Source organism: Diospyros lotus, chromosome 6 (assembly GCF_014633365.1).
Source record: "Diospyros lotus cultivar Yz01 chromosome 6, ASM1463336v1, whole genome shotgun sequence".
Classification (NCBI taxonomy): domain Eukaryota; kingdom Viridiplantae; phylum Streptophyta; class Magnoliopsida; order Ericales; family Ebenaceae; genus Diospyros; species Diospyros lotus.
In genome coordinates, this window is record NC_068343.1 from 17240266 (window position 1) to 17266329 (window position 26064).

General features: G+C 36.5%; 3 protein-coding genes across 3 annotated transcripts; 2 read left to right on the top strand and 1 right to left on the bottom strand.

Annotated features, from left to right (window-relative positions):
- The first annotated feature begins 522 nt into the window (after positions 1–522).
- LOC127803507 (histone H3.3) lies at positions 523–2155 on the top strand. The gene is made up of 5 exons (XM_052339768.1): positions 523–624; positions 1116–1187; positions 1293–1369; positions 1454–1544; positions 1673–2155. The coding sequence occupies exons 2-5, from the start codon at positions 1116–1118 to the stop codon at positions 1841–1843; spliced, it is 411 nt and encodes a 136-aa protein (XP_052195728.1). The 5' UTR covers positions 523–624; the 3' UTR covers positions 1844–2155.
- A 3124-nt stretch (positions 2156–5279) lies between these two features.
- LOC127804360 (putative WEB family protein At1g65010, chloroplastic) lies at positions 5280–8107 on the top strand. Its single transcript, XM_052341219.1, has 4 exons — positions 5280–5433; positions 5551–5608; positions 5845–6007; positions 6133–8107. The coding sequence occupies exons 1-4, from the start codon at positions 5280–5282 to the stop codon at positions 7900–7902; spliced, it is 2145 nt and encodes a 714-aa protein (XP_052197179.1). The 3' UTR covers positions 7903–8107.
- A 2591-nt stretch (positions 8108–10698) lies between these two features.
- On the bottom strand, positions 10699–13189 carry LOC127804753 (14-3-3-like protein). The gene is made up of 4 exons (XM_052341729.1): positions 12538–13189; positions 11489–11611; positions 11082–11198; positions 10699–10989 (listed from the first exon to the last, which is right to left on the bottom strand). Exons 1-4 carry the CDS (start codon positions 13033–13035, stop codon positions 10936–10938), a joined length of 792 nt encoding a protein of 263 aa, XP_052197689.1. The 5' UTR covers positions 13036–13189; the 3' UTR covers positions 10699–10935.
- Positions 13190–26064: the final 12875 nt, after the last annotated feature.

Consider the following 26064-nt stretch of genomic DNA (forward strand, 5'->3'; position numbering starts at 1 on the left):
AAGCTAAACACCACAATAATAAACTTGTGGAAGCGCTTTTGTGACGAGAAAAAGAGCATTTATTTTTTATTTTTTATTTTTTATTTTTTATTTCTACCTGCACACGTCCTTGTTTTGTTACTTATTAAAAAATAAATTTATGATCCAAAAACTCAAAAGGTCACAAAGCATAAATAAATTTAGTGGTTTTGGCGTTTCAGGAATTAGGATTCTTCCGCATTTGTGGTCAACAATTAAAAGGATCGGATCCGATAAATAACTAATTATAGATCCGATTCCTACTCGGGCCCTCCTCAGTATACTGGCAACACCTACCCACTTCCATTCCGCCAATCACAATCGAGTATTTAAACCTTTCGATCCGATCAAGACATCAACTTCGCATCCTCACCGTCGACTTCAGTTTAGAAAATACAACCAGCCAACTTCCACACCGTTCGATCTCCTTTCCAGGAAGCACAAGGATAACGAGCATCCACCGTCCGATTAATTTTCCCTATCCAGGCCCGACCCTATATATAGCCCCCTACCTCTAGCCTTCCCAAAATTTTCGAATTTGTTTTCGCACCCAGAGAGAGAGAGAGAGAGAGAGAGAAGGTATCTGTCGGTCGTGAAGTTTGAGAGGTAAGCCTTCTTGTCTAGCGATTTCAAATTATGAATGTCTGATCAGGTTTTCGATTTGAATTTTTCGGCTTCTTCGCTGTGATTCTGGGTTTTGTTCTTGGACGCGAGTCTTGTTTCTGGCTTTTAAGCGTTCTTGATTTGAGAGGTTCTTCTCTTGTTCATGTTTGATGTTGCCCTTTAATTTGTTCTGTCTATCGATATTTCGGTCTCGAATCTTCATCGTTTTTTTATGCTTTGATTTCATCGTTTTCCGGCTTTCATCTCTCATTTATTTGAGAAGTTTGGTTGCGGTTGGGGCAATTAGTTGATGTTGATTTGCTTACTGGTGGTATAAAGTTGTTTGAAGATTTTAGGTTGTCTCTTCATTATCCTTTGGCTGTTTCGAAGTACTTGTTTGTTGAGTGAATTGGAAGGATCTGGTACTATGAGTTCCAAGGAGGCCTATATAATTGAGATTTGCTGTTAATTGGTTGAGGTTTTTGTTGAATCAGATGGCTCGTACCAAGCAGACTGCTCGTAAGTCCACTGGAGGAAAGGCTCCCAGGAAGCAACTTGCCACTAAGGTATCTGGCGTTTGTATCTGGTTTATATACCCTGTAATTGAGCATCTACATATCTACATCCAAGTAGTTTTGGCTTTGTGTACCCAAGTATTTTCGTTCCTGCAGGCAGCTCGTAAGTCGGCCCCAACCACTGGTGGTGTTAAGAAGCCTCACAGATACCGCCCTGGAACTGTCGCCCTTCGGTGAGTTTCAATATTCTTGCAAAAATGTGACAAATTTTGAAGCCACGTAACATAAAATCGTGATTAACGGGATGAATTATGCAGTGAAATTCGCAAGTACCAGAAGAGTACCGAGCTCCTGATCAGGAAGCTCCCTTTCCAGAGGCTTGTCCGTGAAATTGCTCAGGACTTCAAGGTAAAACTAGGAGTCATTTTGTGGTAGTTTTTTGAGGCTTGCTCGTTTGCTGTTTTAGGGCATCGTGGTTTAGTCAGTTTGTTTTGATTGGTAATTTGACATGTATATTGTTTGGTGCTTGGTTGCAGACTGACCTGCGTTTCCAGAGTCATGCCGTGCTGGCTCTGCAGGAGGCAGCCGAGGCCTACCTTGTGGGTCTTTTTGAAGACACCAACTTGTGTGCCATCCATGCCAAGCGGGTGACGATTATGCCCAAGGATATCCAGTTGGCGAGGAGGATCAGGGGAGAGCGTGCTTAAAGGAGAGGATGGTGGTTGGAACTGGTGGTGCTTCGTTGGTGGTGTTTTTGTTGGACTTTCTTTCTATTAAGTGATATATGGATATAGGTAGTGTTAGTTTTAGTAAATGTGGTTGTAGGTTTAGCAGTTCCATAAGGAAATCTAGGGTGGTGCAAGTGCTTTTGGGGGTGTGAAGTGAAAGGGGGGGTAATGGATCTGTGTCAAGCAGTGGCATATTTGTTGTCTAAACAACTCGGTTCCTATTGTCGTACTAGTGTTGTCGTTGGAACAATGATTTCTCATATTTGCATCTAATGTATTTCAATTTCATTATCTTGCCCCATTGTGGTGTTTATTTACGGTAGTGGTTGATTTTTACCTGTTGGGTCGGAAAACTCTGCTCCACAAGGTGAACAGGAAAGGGGGCTTGAAAGTCTCTAGCAGGGTGATTGTCATTTGCTTGTTCCGTTTGGATACTGGAAGGGTTTATTAATGTGGACGAGTGATGTGTAATTTGAGTTGCGGAAGTTTGTCTTTAGGGTCTTTTGATGATGGTAGCCTTACTTCAACAGAGTGATGTGAATTGGGTCATTGGGGCTGACCTGTGTTTGGGTTTTCTGGGACTGGGGGGAACTCAGCTTGCTTCTATGGTTGTTGCCGTTCCCCTTGCCAACCCATCTGCATCACCTTCTACCTTTGGACGTCCATTTATTTTTTCTTTTGGACTGTCTTGATAGACGGATCCATCTGTAGGTGTGATTATTTATTTATTTTTTCTAGTTTTCCAAACTCATAACTTATTATTTCATAAAATTATTAATTGTCCCTTTCTTTTCGTATTTTTAATAAACAAATATAATCTCAATTAACAAAAACTGATTCCTTTTAGTCTGTCTCTGGTGGGATTTGGGATATGTTAAAATAAAGTTATTTGTGGGTGTATTCATTCTTACTTGCAGATAATGTTTTTTTTTTTTTTTTTTTAATCTTCTGTTCTTTTCCGTTCTTCTTCTTCCATCAGTAGTTTGCAAGAAACATAAAAAATTACGATTTATAATCTTTCCCTGCATCTAAGACTGAATGATTAACAATCTTTTGTTAAACCCTAAAACCTAGTACCCTGAATCAATGCACCAATTCTACACTTACAGTTTTCTTGCTAAAAATAGTTTTTGGGCTTCTCCGAGGTCAAAATCTCATCTATATAGTGATATCTAAAATATTGAATCATTTAAATAGATCCAAGGAAATCAATCAACTAATTTAAGTTACTTTTGAATGGGGATGATTGGTGAAAGGATCATCTCCCCCCCGGAATGCAACATCCAGAATCCTCTAGAAGAAAGAAACAGTTAAAATAATTTACGACTTACCATGTTAAATTATCCAAATTTCACTGTCTTTTAAACTTTTTTCTCCGGGAAAAAAGTGATTGATTAAGCTAATGACAATGATTTTATGAAAAGATATTCGATTTTGCAGAAGGTATTGCAAAAGGCTATTTACATTTTTAATTATTTTATAGAAAATAAAAAATTAGAAGACTTATTTAAATACAAAATTTTTTAAATATAGAAAATAGTTCTCTAAAATTGTACTGAATTTGAAACACTCCTAAAATGGGTTTTTCACAATTTTATTTTGTTACTAATTTAGAGATTGAAAAGATGCGATTCTCCACAAAAATTTTAAATTATCTCTATTTCCTTCTCTAACACAATTTATCTAATTTTTCCCAATCTCACCATCTTTTCTGAACATTTGTTTCAACTTTTCAGATTAGGAGTTTGTTTTATATATTTTGTATAAAAAATAAAAATTTATAAGAAAATATAGATAAAAAACTGAAAATAATTTCTTACAATTAAACAACGCCTGAACCAAAACCATCGTAGTAATTTACTAATGCCTGAAACAAAGCATTAATGAATTTTTGAAAGAATAATAAAGCAAGCGGTAGATGAAGAAGATCGACTGGGTGGGTGGGTGCACTTAATCCTTCCTTCCTTCCTTTTTGCGCACTATGACTGATTAGGAACGGTTAGATATGAATTCAGTCAAGTTGTACTTAATAATATCTACTTACTTCAGAGGAGGAGGAGGATTCCTATATAACAAACAAAAGGCAGAGTCAATGTGATCTGGAATAAGAGTAGTGAATGTCGTAAAATGAGAGCTTGAAGTGAGCTGACTGACTGACACCTAACTAAGAGCACATTTGTTTTGTGTAGAATAATTAAGGTTGTTGTATCATTAATCTAGAAGAACCATATGACCGACTATTCATTCATTTTTCATTTTTCATTCTCATGGAAATGCAGGTGAAGTGAATTTGTTGCGACTTGTTTCACTTCCTTATTCATTTGCCCATCTTTTCCTTTAATTGCGCCCCCTAAAAAGCTCATTCTCGAAGACCCCAAGAACAAACCGACAGACAATCGCATGACTCGTTCAAGAGCCAAGACTTCCACCAACTCCCATCCCATGCAAGCATGTTCTTCCAGTAATCTTGCTTGCATCAGTGAAAATCAGTTGGTTGAACAACCTTCTCACTCACATGTTGTCTGATTGACGACGGAAAAAGACAGAAGAGTTTACTTCCTTTTTTCAAGCCAATATTACTTCCAACCATCCATCAATTTTCTCCAGTAAGTCATCTCCTTGACAAACCAAAACCGTTAGATTACATTTCCCCCTTTATCGTACAGTACAGTATTTACAATGGGCGTTGTCAAAATTGCAGCCCTCCTCGGCGGGTCAAGGTGCATGCCCCCCCCCAAAGGTTAAGGTATGATGAAATGCGGCAGAGAGGTCGGGTTCTGGCAATGGCAAAATGGGTGACCCTTCAAGTCTGAAAAGGTTTGGAAGCTTCTTTCTGATTTGTATTTATTGATTGATGTCGGAAGCTGATTTTTGTTATTTTTGGGCCATCAACGTTGATAATGGTATGGTTAGGTCCAAAGCCCGTCTAATCTTACCAAGTCGCCCGACCCGTTCCAAACCCATAATATTAAAAAACGTTTGCTCCAAGTTGTTTTCTTTCCTTCCTATGTTTGTTCTCATTTCAATGTTGTTTTGATTTGGTCTACAGAACGTTGATGTTTGTTTATTTATTGTTTCCATCAAATGAATCAGAGTAAAACTCAGCCGGCGAATCCACAAAGTCAGGCGCGTCAGCCAAATAAATTGTTCCATTAAATATATTGGAAAAAAGTTTTAATATTCAAAATTTAATATTTTTGAGAACGAATCACAAACTAATATTAATCTTTATACAGAACACCATAATTAATTAATTATTAGAAAAAAAAGAATATCAAATTAACTAACACCATTATAAAATATAAAAATGGTGTAAGGAAGGAAGGATATATATTAGATATAGAAGAAGCTAATGGTGATTTGGAGTGCATTTAATTTTGAAGAATACAATAATAATAATAATAATAATAATGAGATGGTACGTACGACGCGCAGGCGGTGGAATGGCATCAAAGTCCAAACTTTTATATTCTCTCTATCTGATCTCTCATTCTCATTCTCATTCACATTCTCATTCACATTGTATTGCCGTTCCCAGCCGCAGCAGCAACTTCCTGCTTTCAAATTGGGTGAATATCCGCCATCCCCGGATTCCGATACTAGCCGCCCTTCCCCCCCCCCTCTCTCTCTCTCTGCAACTTTGATACCATATGACTGCTAATTTTGTTTGATTTTCTTTTCCAAAGATAGGGAAGGCGTCTACATAGCCAGAGATTTTTCCAACATGTTACGTTCCAAATCAAGGTGCCAAATTTCTCTCTCTCTCTCTCTCTTGCCAATTCTTTCTTGTATTACAATCATTGAAACTTCCTCTTATTATTATTTTTTTCCTTTTGTTTTCTGCGTCCAAGTCCTATTTTTAGTTTGGTTGATCATGGTTTTCCTCTACTTTGCCTTTTTGAGTTATGTCTGTGACCATCAAAAAACGTTGCTTTGATCACCTTTCCCCATTGAATTTGTGTGATTTACCCGGTTTATAGATCGGCCTCTTTCGATTTGGGAAGAAAGAACCACGCCTCTGTTCTATCTCGGACCATCTCTGCATCCAAGTTCTGTAGAGGAGACCCTGTGATTTCACAGATCCATAAAAACGCGCTCAAACCCATCGAACCAAATCCCTCCATGCTTGCTGATTTGTCCCAGGTATAAACATATATATATATATATATATATTGATCTGTTCCCACCCTCCTTCCTTTTTATTAGCTTTGATTTTCATATATTTTTGGGTTAATTTGAATTTATGAGTTGGGATTGATTTGGTGCAGAAACAAGTCGTCGGAATTTCCACGATGCAGGGACATTCACATTCGGATCAGAACGGGGAGGAGTTGAAGATATCAAAGGAGAAATTGGCGGCTATGCAGGAAGAAAGAGGCCGATTGCTGAATGAGCTTCGAGAGACGAAAATGGTGGCTCAGGAGGCCAATACGAAGCTAAGCGAGGCATTGTCTTCTCAGCAGGCTGCAGGGGCAAATGCAGAGTTTGATGCTGTGAAAGAATCCCTGTCCAATTCAACAAGGGAATTGAAAATGAAAAAGGAGAATATCGAATCATTGAAACTTGAACTCGACAAGGCAAAGGAGATTGAGCTCAGATTGAAGGAGAGAGATGCGTCTTGCCATAGGTTGGAGGAGGAGCTGAGCAACGCGAAAGCCTCCCAGGCTCGGGCAATGGGATTGTTGTCTGAGAGCCAGAGAAGAATTCAAGAGCTTGAGGATGAATTACAGAGAGAAAAGTTGTCCGAAAATAAGATTAGCAGAGACCATGATGGAGGTTGCGGTCACGAGGATGTAGAATCCATGAAAGAAACCATTGAAAATCTGAGGTTTGAGCTTCAACTGGCGAAAGAAAATCTGGCTCGTGTCCACGGGGGCGACAAAATTGCTCTCTCAAAGGCTCAGAGCCCGGTTGATGAGGTGAACTCGCTTAAAAGCGAGCTGAAATCAGCAATTGAGGCAGAGGAGACGAGCAAGAAGGCCATGGACGACCTGGCATTAGCCCTCAAAGAAGTCGCGACAGAAGCCAACACAGTGAAGGAGAAGCTCGCTACAACCGAGACTGAGCTCGAGCACGTGAAGCAGGAGGCGGCAGAGTTGAAGGGCATGGTGAGGAGCATTGAGGAAGGCTACGAAAAGAAATTGGAAGAAGCGAAGAAAGAAAATGAGCGGAACCAACATACTATCCAGAGACTGACATTAGAGACCGAAGAGTCCCTCTTGGCATGGAATGCGAAAGAGATGGGCTTTGTCGAATGCATCAAAAAAGCTGATGAAGAGAAGGCACATGTCCAACAGGAGAACGCCAGGCTGATTGAGTCCCAGAAAGCGGCCGAAAACGCAACCAGGACATCAAGGGAAGAGAATTTCAAGCTGAGGGACATACTCAAGCAGGCCTTAAACGAAGCCAACGTCGCAAAAGAAGCAGCCGCCATTGCCAGGGCCGAGAATTCCCAACTCAAGGACTCCCTGGTTGAGAAAGACGAAGCCTTAGACTTCATCATTCAGGAAAATGAACGGCTTCGAATCAATGAAGCAGCAGCTCACGAGAGCATCAAGGGGCTGAAGCGATTCCTCTCTGCATCGGCGACCAAGCCAGAAACAGAGCAAGGAAGCATATTCAGGTTCACAAAATCAATGGCGATGCATCATAAAGATGGGAGGAAATTGAACAAGGCCTTCAGTTTCAATCTGAGTGAGCTTAAAGCTGCAAACAGGCATGATCAAGATGCGGCTGTGGAAGCTGTGGAAGAAGACCCAGAGAAGGCCGAGGCGCTGAAAGGCTCCATCTTTGACACTGTGGAGTCGCCCAAGTCGGAGCCGAATACGCCTATGCACAGAGGAGAGGAATCAGAGTGCACAGAAGAGAAGAAAGGGGTGAATGTAGAAGAGGCAGATCATCAAAGTGCGGAAGTGTCCCATTTCTCTGATGCAGAGAGTGAGAGGAGTTCACAGAGGAATAGGAGGCCATTGTTGCGGAGATTCGGAGATCTTATAAGGAGAAAAACCTCGTACAGAAAGGAACAAGTTGTCGAGTAAATATTCTGTATCATTTTGTAGTTTGATTTTGCCATCCTTTTGGTTTGTGAAATTATGGATTAATTAACAGTGTGAATTTGAAGCAGCAGCTTTTAGTAAAAAGATCAAGATGGCTTTGTGATTGATGCATTTCAAGGTGATGCCACGGTGGCGACCTTAATATGTTCATTCTTCGTCTGGTAAAACAGGGAGTTTTGGGCACCAATGATTCTTTCTTTATATATTCAAAATGTTTATATTTATGGGTACAGGTTAATATTGCAAGATGTAAATTGGATGGAATTGGTTTGAAGATTGAACCGGATCAAATCAAGACAAGAATGAAAAACCAAATCCAATGGGGAAACCAGTTTCAGGCTAGATAGGATAATTTGGAGTGGAGGGGTTATCGTCTTTGTGCGACCCTTCTATTTGTGCTCTCGATTATCCAAAAAAAAATAAATTTCAAATTGGATCTTTGGTTATTATGTAGAAGAGAAATTGAACTTACAACCTATTAAATTATACCGACGTATCGCTCGCTCAGTCTTTTGCCATTCAACCTATGTTTTAAGTGCTGAAGGAGATTTTATTTATAAAAAGATTTGTTTCTGTATAACTTTTTGGTAAACATTAGTCTATTCACCTAAGAGATGATGATGTAATTAGAGTATTTAGATTGTGCTCAAAATAAGTGATACGACTTAATAATTAATATGTCTGAGCGAGAATCACGAGGAAAATGCAGAAGAATAAAATCAATTTTTACCTTAGAAAAAAAAAAAAAAAGAACAGAGAGAAAAGAACACTATATACCTATGCAATACAAAAGAGAAAATTGTCCGTTGTTGTTTGATACTGTGCAAAACTCTCATCTTTAGGGCCGAGGCCGTATACTTAATGGGCCTAATCCTTGAGCCTAATTAATTTATTTTTAATTTCAGTAATTCAAAAAACAATTTCGAGGAAGCAAGTGGTAATACCTTGTTTGGAACAAAAAAGTGGCCTGTGGGCCCCACCTGGGATTAGTTAATCTAATCTAATCTAGCCTACGTGGGATAAAAGTAAAACATTTGCCATTCTCGGACAACTTTACCCCTTCATATATAAATCATTTTCCCTTCTCTCTCTCCACCAAAATCTGCAACTGTATTGTATTGTATTGTATCGACCTCTCTTTGGGATGCCCTTTTTGCGAGGGTTTTTATTCTTCGGTCTCATAATTTTTTACAAAGAAAGTAAATTTAACTTTGATTTATAATAACTGTATAAGAAATAAATTTAAATTTGAGAATTCAAATCACTCACCACCCTCTGCTAACCACTAAGACAATCGACAATCTTAGGTGGTGTATCGCCCTCTCTTCTTTGACGGATCTTCTTCGTCTCCTATTCTTCCTCTTCCACCGCCAACATCCGCCACCATTTCTGTTCTTCTTCCATTGGACACCCCACCACCGTTCTCTCACCTTCGCCGCCATTGCTTTTGATTATTTCTAAAAAGTATATATTTTTTGGTTTGAAATTAGCTTTTAATAAATGATACATAAGCAACTTCCTTGGTCATTTGTCACTTCGTCTCTCGGAATATTCCATTCACATTTTTACATAATAAATATCAAAATAGTTATTACTTAAGATAATATCTCAAAATAACAATAATATTTAATATTTAATTCTAATAATATTTACTTTCATCATTATTTTTACCACATAACTATTTTAGTCGAGAATCGAAGGACCCGTGGCAAAACACTAAATGCCACCTCCACCTCCAAGGTTTTAAAATTGAGTAATAATAATAATAGGCACGTTTTGAAGAAAAATAAGGATAGTAATAAGGATATTGGGAGACCACGCATTTTGAAAATAAAAATTAAAATTGGACACCATCACCCACAAATACAAATTCACAATGCCTTTAGTGGATTTTCATTGAAGTTAAAATGGAAGCTCAATCCTATGTTTCCGAAAATTAATTTATTCATTATTTTAACTTAAAATAAAAAAAAAATACGACTGTTGCTTGCCTTGCTAAAGTTTTGGAAAGGTTAAACTTAATTAAAAAAAGAAAATTTGCGGGTTCAAATAAACTTTAAATAAATGAAGTTTTAACTCTTTGCATAAAAAACACCCTGGGTTTGTTGTATCTAATCTAGCGGTGGCCTCCAGCCCTCCAGCTCCACCATGTTGGGGGTTTTGTATCGTTGCTCAACCCGAGAGCCCCATTGCCAGACAGTTGAACCAACTGAACCATCGATATTCCATTTGCTGACCGATAGAGCCTCCAACGTGTCGCAGGTTAACGTGTAGTCGACGCCAACCACCGGACAGTTCATGGAACTTAAGTTGGAGTGCAGTCATCCCAAATGTAAATTAGAAAGGCATAGATCGGGTCCCCACCCTACCATCATCGCAACACGGGGTCCAACATGAGGTTCAACTTCTCTCAGACTGCCTTTCACAGTTCAAAGTTCACGCACCAAGCTGCCAACAGAGGGCTATAAAGGCTCGCACTTCACCGAAAGGGCTTGCATTAGGTTAAATATACTAATTTTGTTATCCGCCCTATTCTGTATGGTCACGTGATAACATTAAAATAAGTGGGCTACTTTCTACTGCCCAAACCATATTCCATGTAGAGAGAAAATCCGAGACATGAGAAAGGACAGAAAACAAATGAAGAATAATAAACATGTTTCCTAACCTTGATTTCTTCAACAAACACATTTCAGAAACTCAAACGAGCCATGAAATGCTTGCAATATTTACCAGCAAACATATTAAGCATTTCCATATGGAGCATGAAACCAAAGAGGTCATCAAGAGAGATAACTAGAAAAGATAGATTTGCTACAAGCTCCATGCAACATAATTGTAATCATTTTCAAGAGGGTAGGCACTGAAAGGCAAAGGCAAAGCAAAATCAAGTCACAATCTAACAAAGACGACTAAACTATAAATCCAGGGAACTCAACAATCAAATCAGCCTCCTGGATTGAAAAGCAAACTAGTAGATCGCATACCAAATTTCCTTTCTTAAAGGCAGAAATTTCACTGCTCGTTTTCAGGCTTGGGAGCTTCTTTGATCTCCTCAACAGTGTCATCCTGAATTCAAACAATAAATCTATTCAACAAATATGATCCAGGTGGAAATCAAAACAGTGCACTCAACGAAAAGGAGAACGAGCGATCAAGACCTGCATGTCTGAAGTCCACAAAGTGAGGTTATCACGAAGAAGCTGCATTATCAAGGTGCTATCTTTGTAAGACTCCTCTCCTAGGGTATCAAGTTCCGCAATTGCTTCATCGAAAGCCTTATTTTTCAAAAAAAAAAAAAATTATTAAACACGGGTCACCAATGTATATGACTCTGAAACAGAACAGTCAGTCTATAAATAAAAATTCATAAATAAAATAATAATTAGACAAAGTTATTTATATATTAAACTTGCGGTAGCACACAAATCTCAAAATTTGAACCAGAAGGGCACTATTGATATTGCCAAGATGGGAAAAACAATCTCTAAACGGTACAAATATACTGCATGAAAAAACCTCAGGAATCAGATATTTCTTCAATCAACATAATAAAACTATTTTTCACCTGTTTTGCAAGATTACAGGCACGATCAGGAGAACTCAAAATCTCATAGTAGAACACTGAGAAGTTGAGTGCCAGTCCTAGCCGAATTGGATGTGTTGGAGAAAGTTCTGTATTTGCAATATCCTGTGTAAATTAATATCATGTGCATTAGTTGACATGAAGCCTACACTGCATCAAAACAGAACAACAGTCAACACAAAATTCAACTCAATAAGCCTTTCCCTTTGTCTATCCCACTGAGCAAAGGTCGTAGTCTCAATTCAAGTATAGCATATCATGTCCTGGTCTACTATTTGGGTTCAAAGAAGGATTGGGAAATAAAAGAATTGACCACACAGTATTTTCTCATTTATATAGCAACTGATAAATGTCTTACACTACATGGCAGAAACAACATTTATTGAAAATTAGCTCATGCAGCAATAAAATGTGTAATTTCAAGGTTGAACAACTGAGAACTAGCAACCAGGACCCCAGCTCCAAATTCACATTGTAAAAAGTTAATAGCACAACATGCACCTAGTATTTCATTACCACAGAACTGGAAGAAGTATAATCCCTAATCTGAAGACAACGTTCAGTCTATTGGATGAAAGTTGGACATCTTATATAGAGCAACAGGAAATCAAGACCTGGATTTCCTTTCTTTTCCTTCCTCACGCCCAAAACAGAAATATGGAGTCAAACATGACCTTAGATATATACCAAACTAAAGTACTACCAGGCAGCGTGTAACTGATTGAAATCATAATCGCCAGTAAATTTTCCATTTACAAAATCAGACAAAACAATCCGTTTTAAAAAAAGAGGCTCACGAACAAGAAAGTTTACCAAAATTTCATGGTTGAGCAACAAAAATCAGTATCAAGACATACTATCCCAAATTCACATTGTAAAAGTCGAGGAGATTAACCTCAAATCTGAGGGATTTCGGTCTCAGTATACAGAGAAGATTAAAAATCAAGATCTAGGTTTCCGGTAACCAAACAAAGAAAGAAACTCAAAATAACCAGAACCCCAACCCTAGAGAAACTGAAATGAAGACTAACCTGAGCCGCCTTATAAGCGGAAAGCGTATTCTCAGCAGCGTCCTTCTTCTCAGTTCCGGTCTTGAACTCCGCGAGGTAGCGATGGTAATCCCCCTTCATCTTCAAGTAGAAAACCTTGGAGTCACCGGAGGCAGCGGAGCCAATGAGCTTGGAATCGAGTAGCTTGAGAATGCCGTCGCAAATGGAGGACAGCTCGGACTCGATCTTGGATCTGTACTGGCGGATGGTGGAGACGTGGTCGTCGTTCCCGCGGCTCTCCTCCTTCTGCTCGATGGAGGAGATGATGCGCCAGGAGGCGCGGCGAGCGCCGATGACGTTCTTGTAGGCGACGGAGAGTAGGTTGCGCTCCTCGATGGAGAGCTCGTCGCCGTCGACGGCGGCGACGACCTTCTCCATGAACTCGACCATCTCTTCGTAGCGCTCGGCCTGCTCGGCCAGCTTCGCCAAGTACACGTTCTCCTCGCGGGCGGAGGGCGTGGGGGATGCGGTGGCCGCCATTGATGTTCCCTAGCGAGGCGGATCTGAAAATGCAAGGAGAGGAGCGGTTTCTTTCTCAAGCGTCAATTTCTTTCAGTTTAGGGCCTTTTGGCTTTTTAGACCTCTGAGAGAGAGAGAGAGAGAGAGAGAGGCGTTCAAAGCAAGTCGGGAAAATGTGGCGACCCAAACGAGGCTACTGGGCCCCCCCAAACCCGCCCCACTTGTTTTATATTCTAATTTCTGGCGTTGTGTGGGGGTTCAGCCTTAATACATTTGACGCCCCCAACCTGTTTTTTCTGCTTTCTCTTTCCTACATTTGGTTTTATCATGATTGCTATTTGAAGCTTTTTCTTTTTCCTTAAAAAATAAATAAAAGGTAATTACACTTTGATCCTAGGACTCATCTACAGTAGAGAACAAACATGTCAATACCATATTTGCCAGGGCTTACCAAAACCATGGGCGCCTGCCTGAGCATAAAAGGTCAAAATACTATGGGCCTAGCTGCTAGATGTCATAGTTACGAAAATAAATTACATTATTTTTTCCTAAAATTTGACATAAAAAACTATATTTATTTATATACTAGTGTGTGAGAGCCCGAATCAGAGCTCTTTCACTCTTTTTTTTAATTACAAATTAATTTTAACTGAATTTTTTATTTTTTATTAATGTAACGAGTGTTATTTTATTTTTCACTTCTGCTATTAAAATAAATTTGTTAGGTCTAAATAAATTCACCCTCCTTTCGTAAATTGTTATGCATGTAAATAAATTTATTTAATTGTTGCTCTTTTATTTTTTATTTTTTATTTTTGTTATTCAAAGGAAATGGTAAGATTTAAATAAATTTGTTAATCTAAATAAATTCATTCCATGCGTGTCTTTCATTTTTCTTTATTTTTGTCACTAAAAAGAAATTGTAAGATTTAAATAATTTCAATCAAAATTGTAAAATATTTTAATGAAAATAAAGTCATTTATGAGTACTAATTTTATATTCTCATTTTTTTTTTGTTGTTGGAAGGAATTAAAGTCATTTATAAACAACTTTTCCCATTTTATGCAATATATTAAAGTAGCGTTTGTTAAAATAAGCAAGATAAAAGAATATCAAGATAAGGTCGGAATGATTTCTGGACCAAGATATGAAATAATCAAGATAAAGTTGGAAAGCATTTCAATATTTTTATCAAACTGTTTGTTTAATTTTTTAAAATACACTACAGGACACAAACGTCATTTTTTTCTTATCTATAAAGACTAAGATATGCTTATCTTGAGGAGAGAAGAGATAAACATATCTTGAAAAATCAAGATAAGAAATCATGTAACTTCTTTTTCAATGATTACTTGATAAGTTTAACAAACACATTGAAAAAACTAAATATCCATAATGCTTTTCATATCTGACCCTTTTCCCCTCTTATCTTGGTTAACAAACACCCCTTAGGGATATAAAAATAAAGTTAAACAAAAATTGTGATAATTGTGACTCAAAATTATAATTCATCCGTGATTGTGTTTTCTAATTTAACTATAATTATGACTTCAAATTTGACTGTGATTATGATGTTATAAAATTCAATTTTGATTGATATTTATCTCATTTGAAAGAATATCCTCATGAATCATTTTCTGATCAGGATATAATTTTCTATGTACATCTATAGATGATTTTATCACTTTAAAATATGTGACATTATCACTTTTGTACCAACAATTATTTGCTTAGTGATATTTTTGTTCTTTCTGTCTATGATTTTTCCCAATTTGAGTTTTTCAAGTAAACTTATGTGTTCGTGTGTGGTTGATTGGTTTGATTATGGTTTGTTATTAACCCAATTTTGTAACAAAGTTGAATCAAAGCTGTTGAATCAAACTATCAACCGTTTATAAATCTCAATTGTTGGATTTGATTTTTAGCATCATCATCTTCTTTTTCAATTGGTTGCCCAGCACTGTTACAGGGTCGTTGCCGTTCAGCCGCCGCCACCATCAACAATCACTATCGTCTACATCATTAGTAATCACTGCCCCGTACGCTTCCATCAACCATCTCTATTGCTAGGTTGACTGCCAACCATCAAACTTGTCATCACGACCCCTTGCTTGGTTATCATCGGCCGTTTGCCCCCTTGCTTGGTCGGTCTTCTTCTTCGTTTTCACAACCGTCTATTAGCACCTCTAGCCCCCACCACCGACAGTAGTCATCCCCCTTTGTTGCCTCGCCATCAACGCTTTTACCCAAGTGGACATCCATCGCCGACCATTGAAGCCTACTACATTGTAACTGCCAATGACTTCCCCTTACGTCGCAACCACTGGACTTCCGCCTTGTTGTCTAACCACCGTGCTAGCCACCGTCGTTCCAGCTTTTTTGTTGTGGCCCACCCCTACCTCTTGTCAACCAATGAAGCACTATTCTAAGCTTCTTAGTTTCAGCTCACCTAGATCTCAACCCAGATCTGGTTCAACTAGCTAGATCCAAGACCTATTTTAGATTTAGTTAGCCCAAAGTTGACCGATTAGGCTAAATTTGACCTGTTAGATCCGCTAAACAGATCTAGTTCAATTTTTTTACTAGATTTGCCTCAAATTCAGTATTTTTGATCAATTTTTTTAGTTGGGTTTCTTATTTAAATTATTTGATATTATTTAGGACTATTTAATGGCTTGATTGAAGTACGATATTCCTCTATTAGATCGGAATATCAAATTTTTGCTATGGCAGGTTAAGATGCTTGCAATTTTGGCACAAATAGATTTAGACGATACATTTTTGGGCTTTAAAAAAATGACAAAATCATGGAGTACTGAAGAAAAATAACATAAGGATTATAAGGCCATGTCTTAGATACATCTACATTAATCAAATCAAAATTTGCATGATGTTTTGAAAGAAAAATCGTTGTCATTCTATGGTTGAAACTGAAATACCCGTGTATGACGAAGAGTTTAACTAGTAAATTACATCTAAAGCAAAGGTTGTATTCTCATCGAATGGTTGAAGGTACATTTATTGAAAGCCATTTAATAGTTTTTAAAGAAATTGTTTATGATTTAAAAAGTATGGAGATTAAGTATGATGATGAGGATTTAGGTATGATTTTGTTATGTTTTTTATTGGTCTTGTATTCAACTTTTAGAGACACCATACTTTATAGTCGGGATACTCTCACCCTAGATGAAGTTTACGATACTTCATTCTTGAAAGAAAAAATTGATAAGCAATTATCGAGGACTTCTGAAAATCAGGGGAGGTTCTGTTGATTAGAGGAAAAACACAAGATAGAAATTTTGGTGGTAGAGAGAAAAATATTTCCAAGTCTAGAAATAAAGAAAATGTTTGTAATTACTGTAAAAATAAATGACACATAAAGAATAAGTGTTATAAGCTACAAACAAACTTAAGAGACGAGAAGCTAACCAGAAAAGAAAACAACCAGAAACTTCCGGTGAAACCAATATTGTTGAAAATAATAGTAATTGTAATGACCCATTCTCCCAATCAAGTAGTTACTCAAGAAATCTCGGGATTTTTTTTTTTTTACATTCACAAGATTTATTAATTTTTTTTCCATCCAGCTAATCTTAAAAAAACTACAATCTTCGCATGCTCAAAATTCCCAAATTCTCCCACCATACCCATTTAACTAACAGAGATTAAAGACTGAAGCTAAACAAGGCATTTCAAGTGTACGGTGGAAATAATAGAATCAAAATCCTAAGGGCTTGTTCTCTTTGTTATTTTCGTGCCGTTTTTTGTTTTTAGTTTTTCAAAACACTCAAAGTGTGTTTATTTACCCATTTTCAAAACTGGATTTTCCAAAACACAAAAAAAATTTACACACAAAACTCAAAACATCAAAAATGCGTTTTGGCCATTTTTAGCCAAAACACGGAAAACGCCCCCATCTCCTTTTTTGTATTCTCTTCTCCCTCCCTCTCTCTCTTCTGTATTTTCTTTTCTTCTAGAGAACACCATCAACCAACAATTGAGATCGCTACCCTTTTGACAGCCGCCATTCATCCTCTTCCAACCACCATCACCTGAGATCGCCCCCTTCCGACAATCATCGTTCGTCATTAGCCACTGTTGTCGTTCATCCTCCAGCTACTATTGCCGTTCATCCTCAGCCATCGCCGCATCATTCGTCCTTAGCCACCGCCTCATGATGGCGGATTGAGACTGTTATCTGGGTCTTCATTGTTCTTTTTTTAACTTTACAAAATAATTAATTAATTAAAAAAAATGAAGGGGACAATGGGCATGGCTTTGGTCCGGCCACCCCATCAATCATCAGTACCACCCATTGAAGCTATTATAGTAATTTATTAGATTTAAAATATTTAAAAACAAAAATTTGAAAAATACAATGAATCTTTCAAACTATTTATTAAGTTCATAATCATCCATTTACTATTGAGGTGAATTTGCGTTCTTACCAATTTACAATTAATTAGATAATAATGCAATATTTACTAACTTCAAAATTAATATATAATTTAATAGTATACTAGCATTAAATTATTTTAATTTAAATAATAATTAAATTTTTTAAATAAAATATCATAAAATAATTTTTCTCAAAATTTCAAAATAAACGCGTTTTTTAGTTTTCAATTTTGAGAAATAACTTTTCAGAATGACAAAAAGAATGCGTTTTCAAAAATCTCAAAACATAAAATTCAAAATGAATTCAAAACTCAAAATTTAAAATTGAAATATAAAGAGAACACCACTTAATAGATTGTCATGCGTTACCTTTTTTTTTTTTCTGTAAGTGAGAGATTTATAAAACACAAACTAAAGTCGAAACGATTACAAGCCAAGGCCAAGGCATACCCCGGACTGACCAAAAACTAGGGGCATGAACATAACAACGATCACCCACTGGGCCAAAAGAAGAAAAAAAGCTAAAAATAAGAAAAACATAGGAAGAAGCAAAATAAAAGACAATATGTACAGAAAATAAACAAAAGCTTGGAAGTGATCAAAAGTAACAATCCATCTCGGAAGAACAAGCCTGCCGTACTAATCACGAGCGGGAAAACTGCAAAACGAATTGAGCCCTAACTAGAGAGGCATCATCGAACAGAAGGCACCGAAGGGACTAGCGCTGAACAAGATCACTAAAGCCAGCCTCTAACAACAAGCAAGCAACAACTCAATGGGGAGGGAGAACTTGGTCCCTCGGAAGACGCCAAATATGACAAAGAGTATAACTTTGAATAGATGGTCTGAGTCGAAGAATCGTCAAACGAGCCCACACAGCGCACTGAATCTGATAAGCCAAATAAAAGGCAGATCTCTCCTGATCACATAGCATGTTCATACATAATTGTCAAGGATTATATGCCAATCGTACAAAATGTAATAACAGAAATAATTTAACATGTTTGGTTCCCTTCTTCAACTAACTAGCCACGTCTTTTGCTTCGCTGCAAGCCCCTGCTAAAACGTTGAATGTTCTAGGGGCATAACCCAGGTTAGATGCTGAATCATCTAAGTGAATGGCATAAAAATAATTTTCATGAAATGCATAAGTGATCATGTGCATGGCATAAATCAGACTTAACATGTCAACTTTGGGAGATCACTTTGGCGTACAAGTAATTTGGCCACCGCTTGTGGGAACCACCATTCCCATGCTTTCCGTAAGAACGAACATCGCGTCGTCCACAATGAGACCCCAAATCTCGACCCACCGGTCATAACAATGACATGATTCGAATATGACAATAACATATAAATCATGTGCCATGCATATCAAAATATCATGTCTAGTTAATGCATCACATAATGATCAATATGCGTAAAATAATATAAATTTGGAAACAATTAAACCTCTCACAAGTTAAAGCATTTGAAATGGAATACTGGGAATATAGGCAGCTCAATCACTAGACAAGGTAGTACCAATTACATTCGAATAACAAATTATTTTTTCTCGATATGTGTGTTAGCCTCAAAATTTACGCAAATCCTCAATTCCTCAAGCCAAATTTTCTCTTGATCATCAATTATTCAAGAAAATCATTATTCCTAATTTTCCTGAATTTTTCATAATTTTTCCAAATTTCTCCAAGTTTTCCTATTTTAATAATCATTTTCTCTAAAAAATAAATATTTCCTTATGATTTTCTCCAGATTTTCCCCATTAAAATTCACCATCATTCATAAAATAATTCCCTTGGCTTTTTGGAATTTATTCAAAATTTTCTGGATTTTCCTCCTATTTATTTTCATAAAATTTTATTTCTAAAAATTCAAGATAAATAATAATTCAATTATTTTTCCTAATAAAAAAATTAAATAATAAATCTTCCTATTTTTGTGACTTTTTTGGAAATTTTCATAATTTTTTTTCCATTTCTTTCTATTTTTTTCCTTGTTTTTCATTTTTTTTTTATTTTTCCTTACCTCCAGTCATTTTCTCAGGCGACGGCGACCGGCTGGTGACTCCGATGAACGATCCGACAACACCAGCACAAAGACCACGACCTTCCGACCATGATGGCACCGACCGATGCTTGAAAAATCAGCTGGAGATGCACCGAAATCAACAATTTTAATCTGTCGCCGGTAACTATTTGTGATTTTTCGATGATGTTTAAAATCTACTCTAAATTGCTCCAAACCACCCCAAAATCTTCAGATTTACTCCAGAAACAAAAGCCTCTTATTTACATCGCTTAATTCTCTAAACCCATGGATTGAATTCGATATTTTGCATAAACCTTCTTGGCCACGAGTTGCTATTTATGGGCAATTTTGAGCTGGAAATCCTTCCACTCTTAGGTTAATGATACCCTAGGATGCTAGATCTAGCCCATAATCACCTCGATTCGTCCTTAAAATCAACAAAATCCCTTGATTATTCCATTCGAATTTTTCAGCCATATATGATTGATTTTTTGCTATATCACGGTCGATCTTCGTCCAATCTCCACCACAACTTGCCCATAATGGTCTAAACCTACTCTAGAAGCCTTTGGTGACCCTCTTCGACGTCGACATGATGGTTGGCGAGAGATTTGTAGTGTCGTACCTAATTTTGTGATATTTGCATATTTGCCCCTACTTCTATTTTCCAAATTTACAGATTGATCATTCCCCAATTTTTCAAAATTTCCTCAAGGACTTCAAACTCTAATTTTCTCATTTCAGTCCCCAAAGAATCAAAATTCCAATTTGACCACCTTTAACCAAAATTTAGAAATTCCACTTAGACTCGAATGTTTGAAAAATTACATTTTTACGCTTATTTTGCAAGTTTCTTCAGTTTCATGAATTCCAACTTTTCTTACACATTCTTATCTCCAAAATTTTGTTTAACACAAACGTCACACCGTATTTTGGCCAAGAATTGAAAATTACACTTTGGCCCTAAAGATTAAAAAATTGCATATAGACCCAATAATTTCACAAAATTCTAATTTTATTCATTCATAAATTTCTTGGGTATTACAGTAATGATGAGAAACTTATGGTAGTATCTAATGAGATTATTAAACCTAGTGAAGATTGGAACATCGACACAACATGCATGTTTCATATGTCTCCTAATACGGATTGTTTTTCGACATATAAAACTTTAACTTTTGATGATATGTTGATGGATAATAATTCTTCTTGTAAAATTGTTGGCAATGGAATAGTTAAAATTAAGATGTTCGATGGTATCATTCGAACTTTAACTAATGTCAGACATATTTTTGTTCTCAAAAGAAATCTTATTTCATTAAGTACTCTTGATTTGAATAGGTATAAATTCATTGGTGAAAGTGGAGTTATTACGATCAATAGAGGTGTTTTTGTTGTGATAAAAGGTACAAAACAACACGATCGATTGTATGTTTTGTAGGGTTCTACCGTTACACGTGATGCTTTTATTTCTACTTCTTCTTTATCTAATACCAATATCACTTAGTTATGACATATGTATTTTGGACATATGAGTGAAATATGTATTACTGAATTGAGTAAAATATGACTTTTTGAATGGTAGAGTACTAAAAAATTGGAGTTCTTTGAGCATTGCATTTTTGGTAAGCAAAAATGGGTTAGCTTTATTAAAGGTATTCACAATATGAAAGGTATACTATATTATGTCCATTCTGATCTCTAGGGTTTGACTAGAGTACCATCTGCAAGTAGTGTTAGGTACATGTTGACTTTCATCAATGATTTTTTTAAGAAAGTCTAGGTATTTTTCTTGAAACAAAAGACTGATATTTTTTATTACTTTCAAGTATTAAAAGACTATGATTGAGAAGCAAATTCACATACAGATTAAGTGTCTCCGCACTGATAATGGTTTAGAATTTTGTTCAAGTAAATTTAATGATTTCTGCAGAAAAGAAGGAATTCTAAGACATTTACACTATAGCAAAATGGTGTAGGTGAGCGAATAAATAGAACCTTGATAGAAAATGTATGATGCATGCTATCTAATTCTAGTTTATCTAAATCTTTTTAGGTCAAGACTGCTTATATGACATACTTTCTAGTTAATCAGTCTCTGTCATTCGTTATTGATAAGAAAACTCCAGAAAAGTTATGGTCAGGTACTCCTGCAAATTATTCTGATTTAAAAATTCTTGAATGTTTTGCATTTGTTCATGTTGATAATGAAAAATTAGAACCAAAATCTAAATAGTGTCTCTTCCTTAATTATAAATTTGGTGTTAAAGGGTATAAGTTATGGGATTCAGAAGTATCTAAAGTTGTGATTAGTAGAGATGTTATTTTTTATGAAATTGTTATAATTCATGGTTCGTCTACTAAAGAATTTAACCTTATAGGTCACTAGAGTTCTAATATTCAGGTGGAACTTGAAATCGACAATAGTCAAATATTTGAGCAATCGTTTTCATCTTAGATTCAATCAAGCCCCAAGTCAAGTCTGAAAGCACGCGTCAGTCCATCAGATTATTGTATTGCTAAGTATAGAGTCAAAATAAATATCAAACCTCCTCAACAGTATGCTAAAGTTGATCTTGTTATTTATGCTTTAAGTGTAGCTAAATATATCCACTGTAGCAAGCGTTGTGTGGATTTGATTGATATTTCCCGTGATGTGGATTTGGTTGGCATTCATTAGCGAGATTAATTCTCCATGATTTTGTTGGAAGAAAGAATTTTGAATAATTTCGTTTGTGGATTCAAATTCAAAATGAAGATTTGTGATAATTGTGACTCAAAATCCTAATTCATTGGTGATTGAGTTTCCTAATTTGATCGTAATTATGACTTCGAATTTAACTATAGTTATGATATTGTCAAATTCGATTTTCATTGAAATTTATTTCATTTGGAGGAATATTTTCATGAATCATCTTCTGATCAGAATATGATTTTCTGTGTACATCTATAAATGACTTTAGGTCTATAAATAGGTGCTCAAATTACATGGAATTTAGAGTGTGTGACAATATAACTTTTATACCAATAATTATTTGTTTAGTAATATTTTTATTCTTTCTTACTGTGATTTTTCTCGATTTGAGTTTTTTTACTTAAAATTATGTGCTCATGCATGATTGATTAATTTGATTGTGATTTATTGTCAATCCAATTTCATAACAAACCATATGATATTTCTAGAGGAAGCATGGTTCAAAGCGCTATATCAGGGTTTGAACATTGAACATTTGGATTTTGGTTTGAATACTTTTTTATTTTCTATATTTCATTCGTTGTGTTTTTAATTGGGGGATTATATTATCATTTTTTGTTCTTGATTAATCTAAAAAATTCTTAACGGGTGCAAGCATTTGCTTAATAATGTTATATTTTTTATTATAAGTTTTTGTTTTAATAATGTAATATTTTTGTTTCTTTTTATTAAAATTTTAATGTAAAATAAATTTTAAATTATTTTTCAAGAAATAAAATTCTTGCCAACAAGGGATGAGTTTTGGGATAATTTTTTTTACCCTATTGTGGTATGGGTAGGGATAGGAAATGATGTGGGGAGTTAGGATTGTAGATGGAAAGGCCACCCCATGTCGTTGTCCCTAAGTAATAAGTTCCTCTCTGTTTTTCTTTAGAACTAATCTAGATTTAATATTATGGGTCTCACTTATTGCAAGGTTCAATTAATTATACGTCTTTTCAATATTATCGTAATAAAGACAATTTTTCTTTTTACAAGTCCAACTATTATCTAGAAGAGTAGAGCCATCTAAGGTGCACCTGGACCGTCTAGGCCCAATTTGGCCCATCTCTCTTGGCCTAATCTCGACCCATCTTTAGGCCCAATCTAACCCATCCCTCATGGCCCGATCTCGACCCCATCCTAGCCTTACGCCAGCTTGCAGTAACATCATTATAGCCTCTAATGGGTATCCGTGCACCCACCCCAGATCTCATCCTCATTAATGAAGGATCTTATCCACATTAATGAGGGTTCCGTCGACACCACACTATCGTCTAGGAACCTCCACCAGTGTCGGATACTCAGTCTCATCACTTGTAAACGCACGACGTATGCATGCAGGAAGACGTCTCATCCTTCTATATCAACCAGCTCTCTTTGAAGCCAAGATATGTTCTACCCTCTGACCTACTAATACACCATCATTTCTTTACTCTCTTACTTACTTGAGCATCAGAGTGCTTATAGATGCCAGCCGCCTCCCGAAAAAACCCGTAACTGGAGCCCGCTCCTTGCTGTTGTTGGAGCCCGCTCCCTGTAGTTGTGATCCCATCTCCGATCGCTCTTTTTGGTCAAGAAGGAACATCTGACGCCCATCGTAGGACTTAGTAAAATTTACCTATCCCATAATCTTACTAGAGCTTTTCAGACCAACCACATCACTTTACCATGGTATGAACCAGAAGCGCCTCTACCCAAGAGCCAAATGACACCTACCATCATCCAGCCACCTACACCCCTACTCATGCCCGCCCACCCTCAGCCTATCAAATAGCCGAGGTCATTGACACCATTTTTGGAGGTTTTATAGGCAGAGAGTCTAGCTCGATGCAGGAATGACACCTTTGCACAGTAATGTCGATAGGCAATACTGAGAAGAAGCCGAGAAGAATAGCCCAACACTCCGTGATCTGTTTCATGGACAAGGACTTCGAATATAAATTGTCTTATGCCTTATTTACATATTCTTGATATATCTTATGCTTTTAATTTATTAATCTCAAACTCACATATACATAGTTATAAAATCTTAATTTTCTTAAAATTAAATAACAAGAATTTAATTAAAAGAAAATAATTTATATATTCTTAAAGAAAATAATTAATCAATAATATTTATTAAAAAAAAAGAGAAAAATTTTAAACACTCAAGTCATTCTCCTCTTGAGTGGCCATATCTTAAGAGGCCAACAAAAAATTCGCGAAAAGAAATGTAAGGACTTCAGAAAGGAATGTTTGAGAGAATTGGAATAGGTTACTAAATGTTTAGATCCTGTCAATCGTGTTATGTCTTGCCTTTTATAGAATTCAAAGTCTCGATGATTGAGTGAGACACGTGGGCAATTGTGTCGCTGGCCTCTTGGAGAGGCTTCTCCGATAAGCATCTTCGAGAGAGAAAGAATCCTCTCGAAGAAACTCATCCAGGGATCTCTCCGAGAGGCTATCAGCAGCTTTCTTCTTCGAGAGGATCCTTCCTAAGATATCCCTCTTCGAAGGAACTCTCTCGGAGAGATAGGGCACCACAAAAATAAAACTATGATAGTGTCAAGAATAAAAAAATTAGACATTTAAAAAAAATTAAATATTAGACATTTCTAAATATCAAAAATTTTATTTAAAAACTATTTCTAAATATCAGATATTTAAAAAATTAATTAAAAAATTAAAACTTCCCATATTTTAAATAAAATTCAAATATTTTTTAAAAAATTATTTTTTATTAAAAAAAGTCAAATAGGTGGCGACCAGGGCGACCGCCACCATCATGGTCGCCTAAGGTCAAGGGCTAGAGAAGCCCCCAACAACAAGTGGTTAGGGCTCCTTGCAGTGGGGGGCTCGAGAAACCCCCAATCGCCCAAAGTCAGGGGTTCCTTGCACCCCCAACAAGTTACAATCGGGGATTTTTTGAACCTACATTGTCGCCAGGCGGTGGGTTGGTTGGCGATGGGAGTCGACCTCCATCCACGGTCGACCCTTTGTCCAAAAACGTCTAACCTAGCCACAAAAACACCCCCCACACATAAGATTAATGCACACATATATCTGATTTTGTAGTTTTCTATCTTTTTTGAAGTTTCGTTTTCGTGGATTGAATTTGTTAAGGTTTGAGAGATAGTGTAAGGAAAGAGTGTATTACTTGTGATAAAAGAGGGCAAGAGAAGAAATAAGTGTAAATGATGAGTTTGTTCTAATAAAAAAAAGGGCAAAATTGAGATATGTGAGGAGCAATTAATGATGACTGTAGAAAGTAAAAATGTAAATTAAATTAATGTGAGCTATGGAGAAGAAAAATGTGAGATGGAGAAGAAAAATGTGAGCTGAGGATAGAATTTTCCTTTGGGAGAGAGAGAGAGAGGGGGCGGGGGATGCCTGGCTGGGCACTGGGTAAGCAAGCACGTGGTTGATGGGATGATTCTCAGTTGTGTTGTGTCGTGGCAGAGGAACATGGAGAAGTTGTGTAGGGAATGTGGTGGATGCATATCCAAGTGTCGAAACACTCCACTTTCAGATTTTTTAAATTCCAATTCCAATTGGGTACCCATTCATCAATCAGTGGGTCTGCCCGCTGACTCATCACTCATCACCATTTCTCATGCTGTTAATGATTTATGTATATATACATATATATTATATAGAACACTCACCCATCTATATATATCCGTTTCAGGTTTTTATTTATATGTATTATTTTAGTTTTGGTTAATTTAATTAATGTATTATAAAAATAGTCGAATAAATAGTTATATTTTTATATTAAAATTAATTTTAACTATTGTAATTTAAAAAAAGAGTTTTTTTATAAGGTCAGACAGATTGACAGACAGGCTTACAGAATGAGAGCTAAAAAACTAAAATAACTTCACCCACATTATATTAAAAAAAA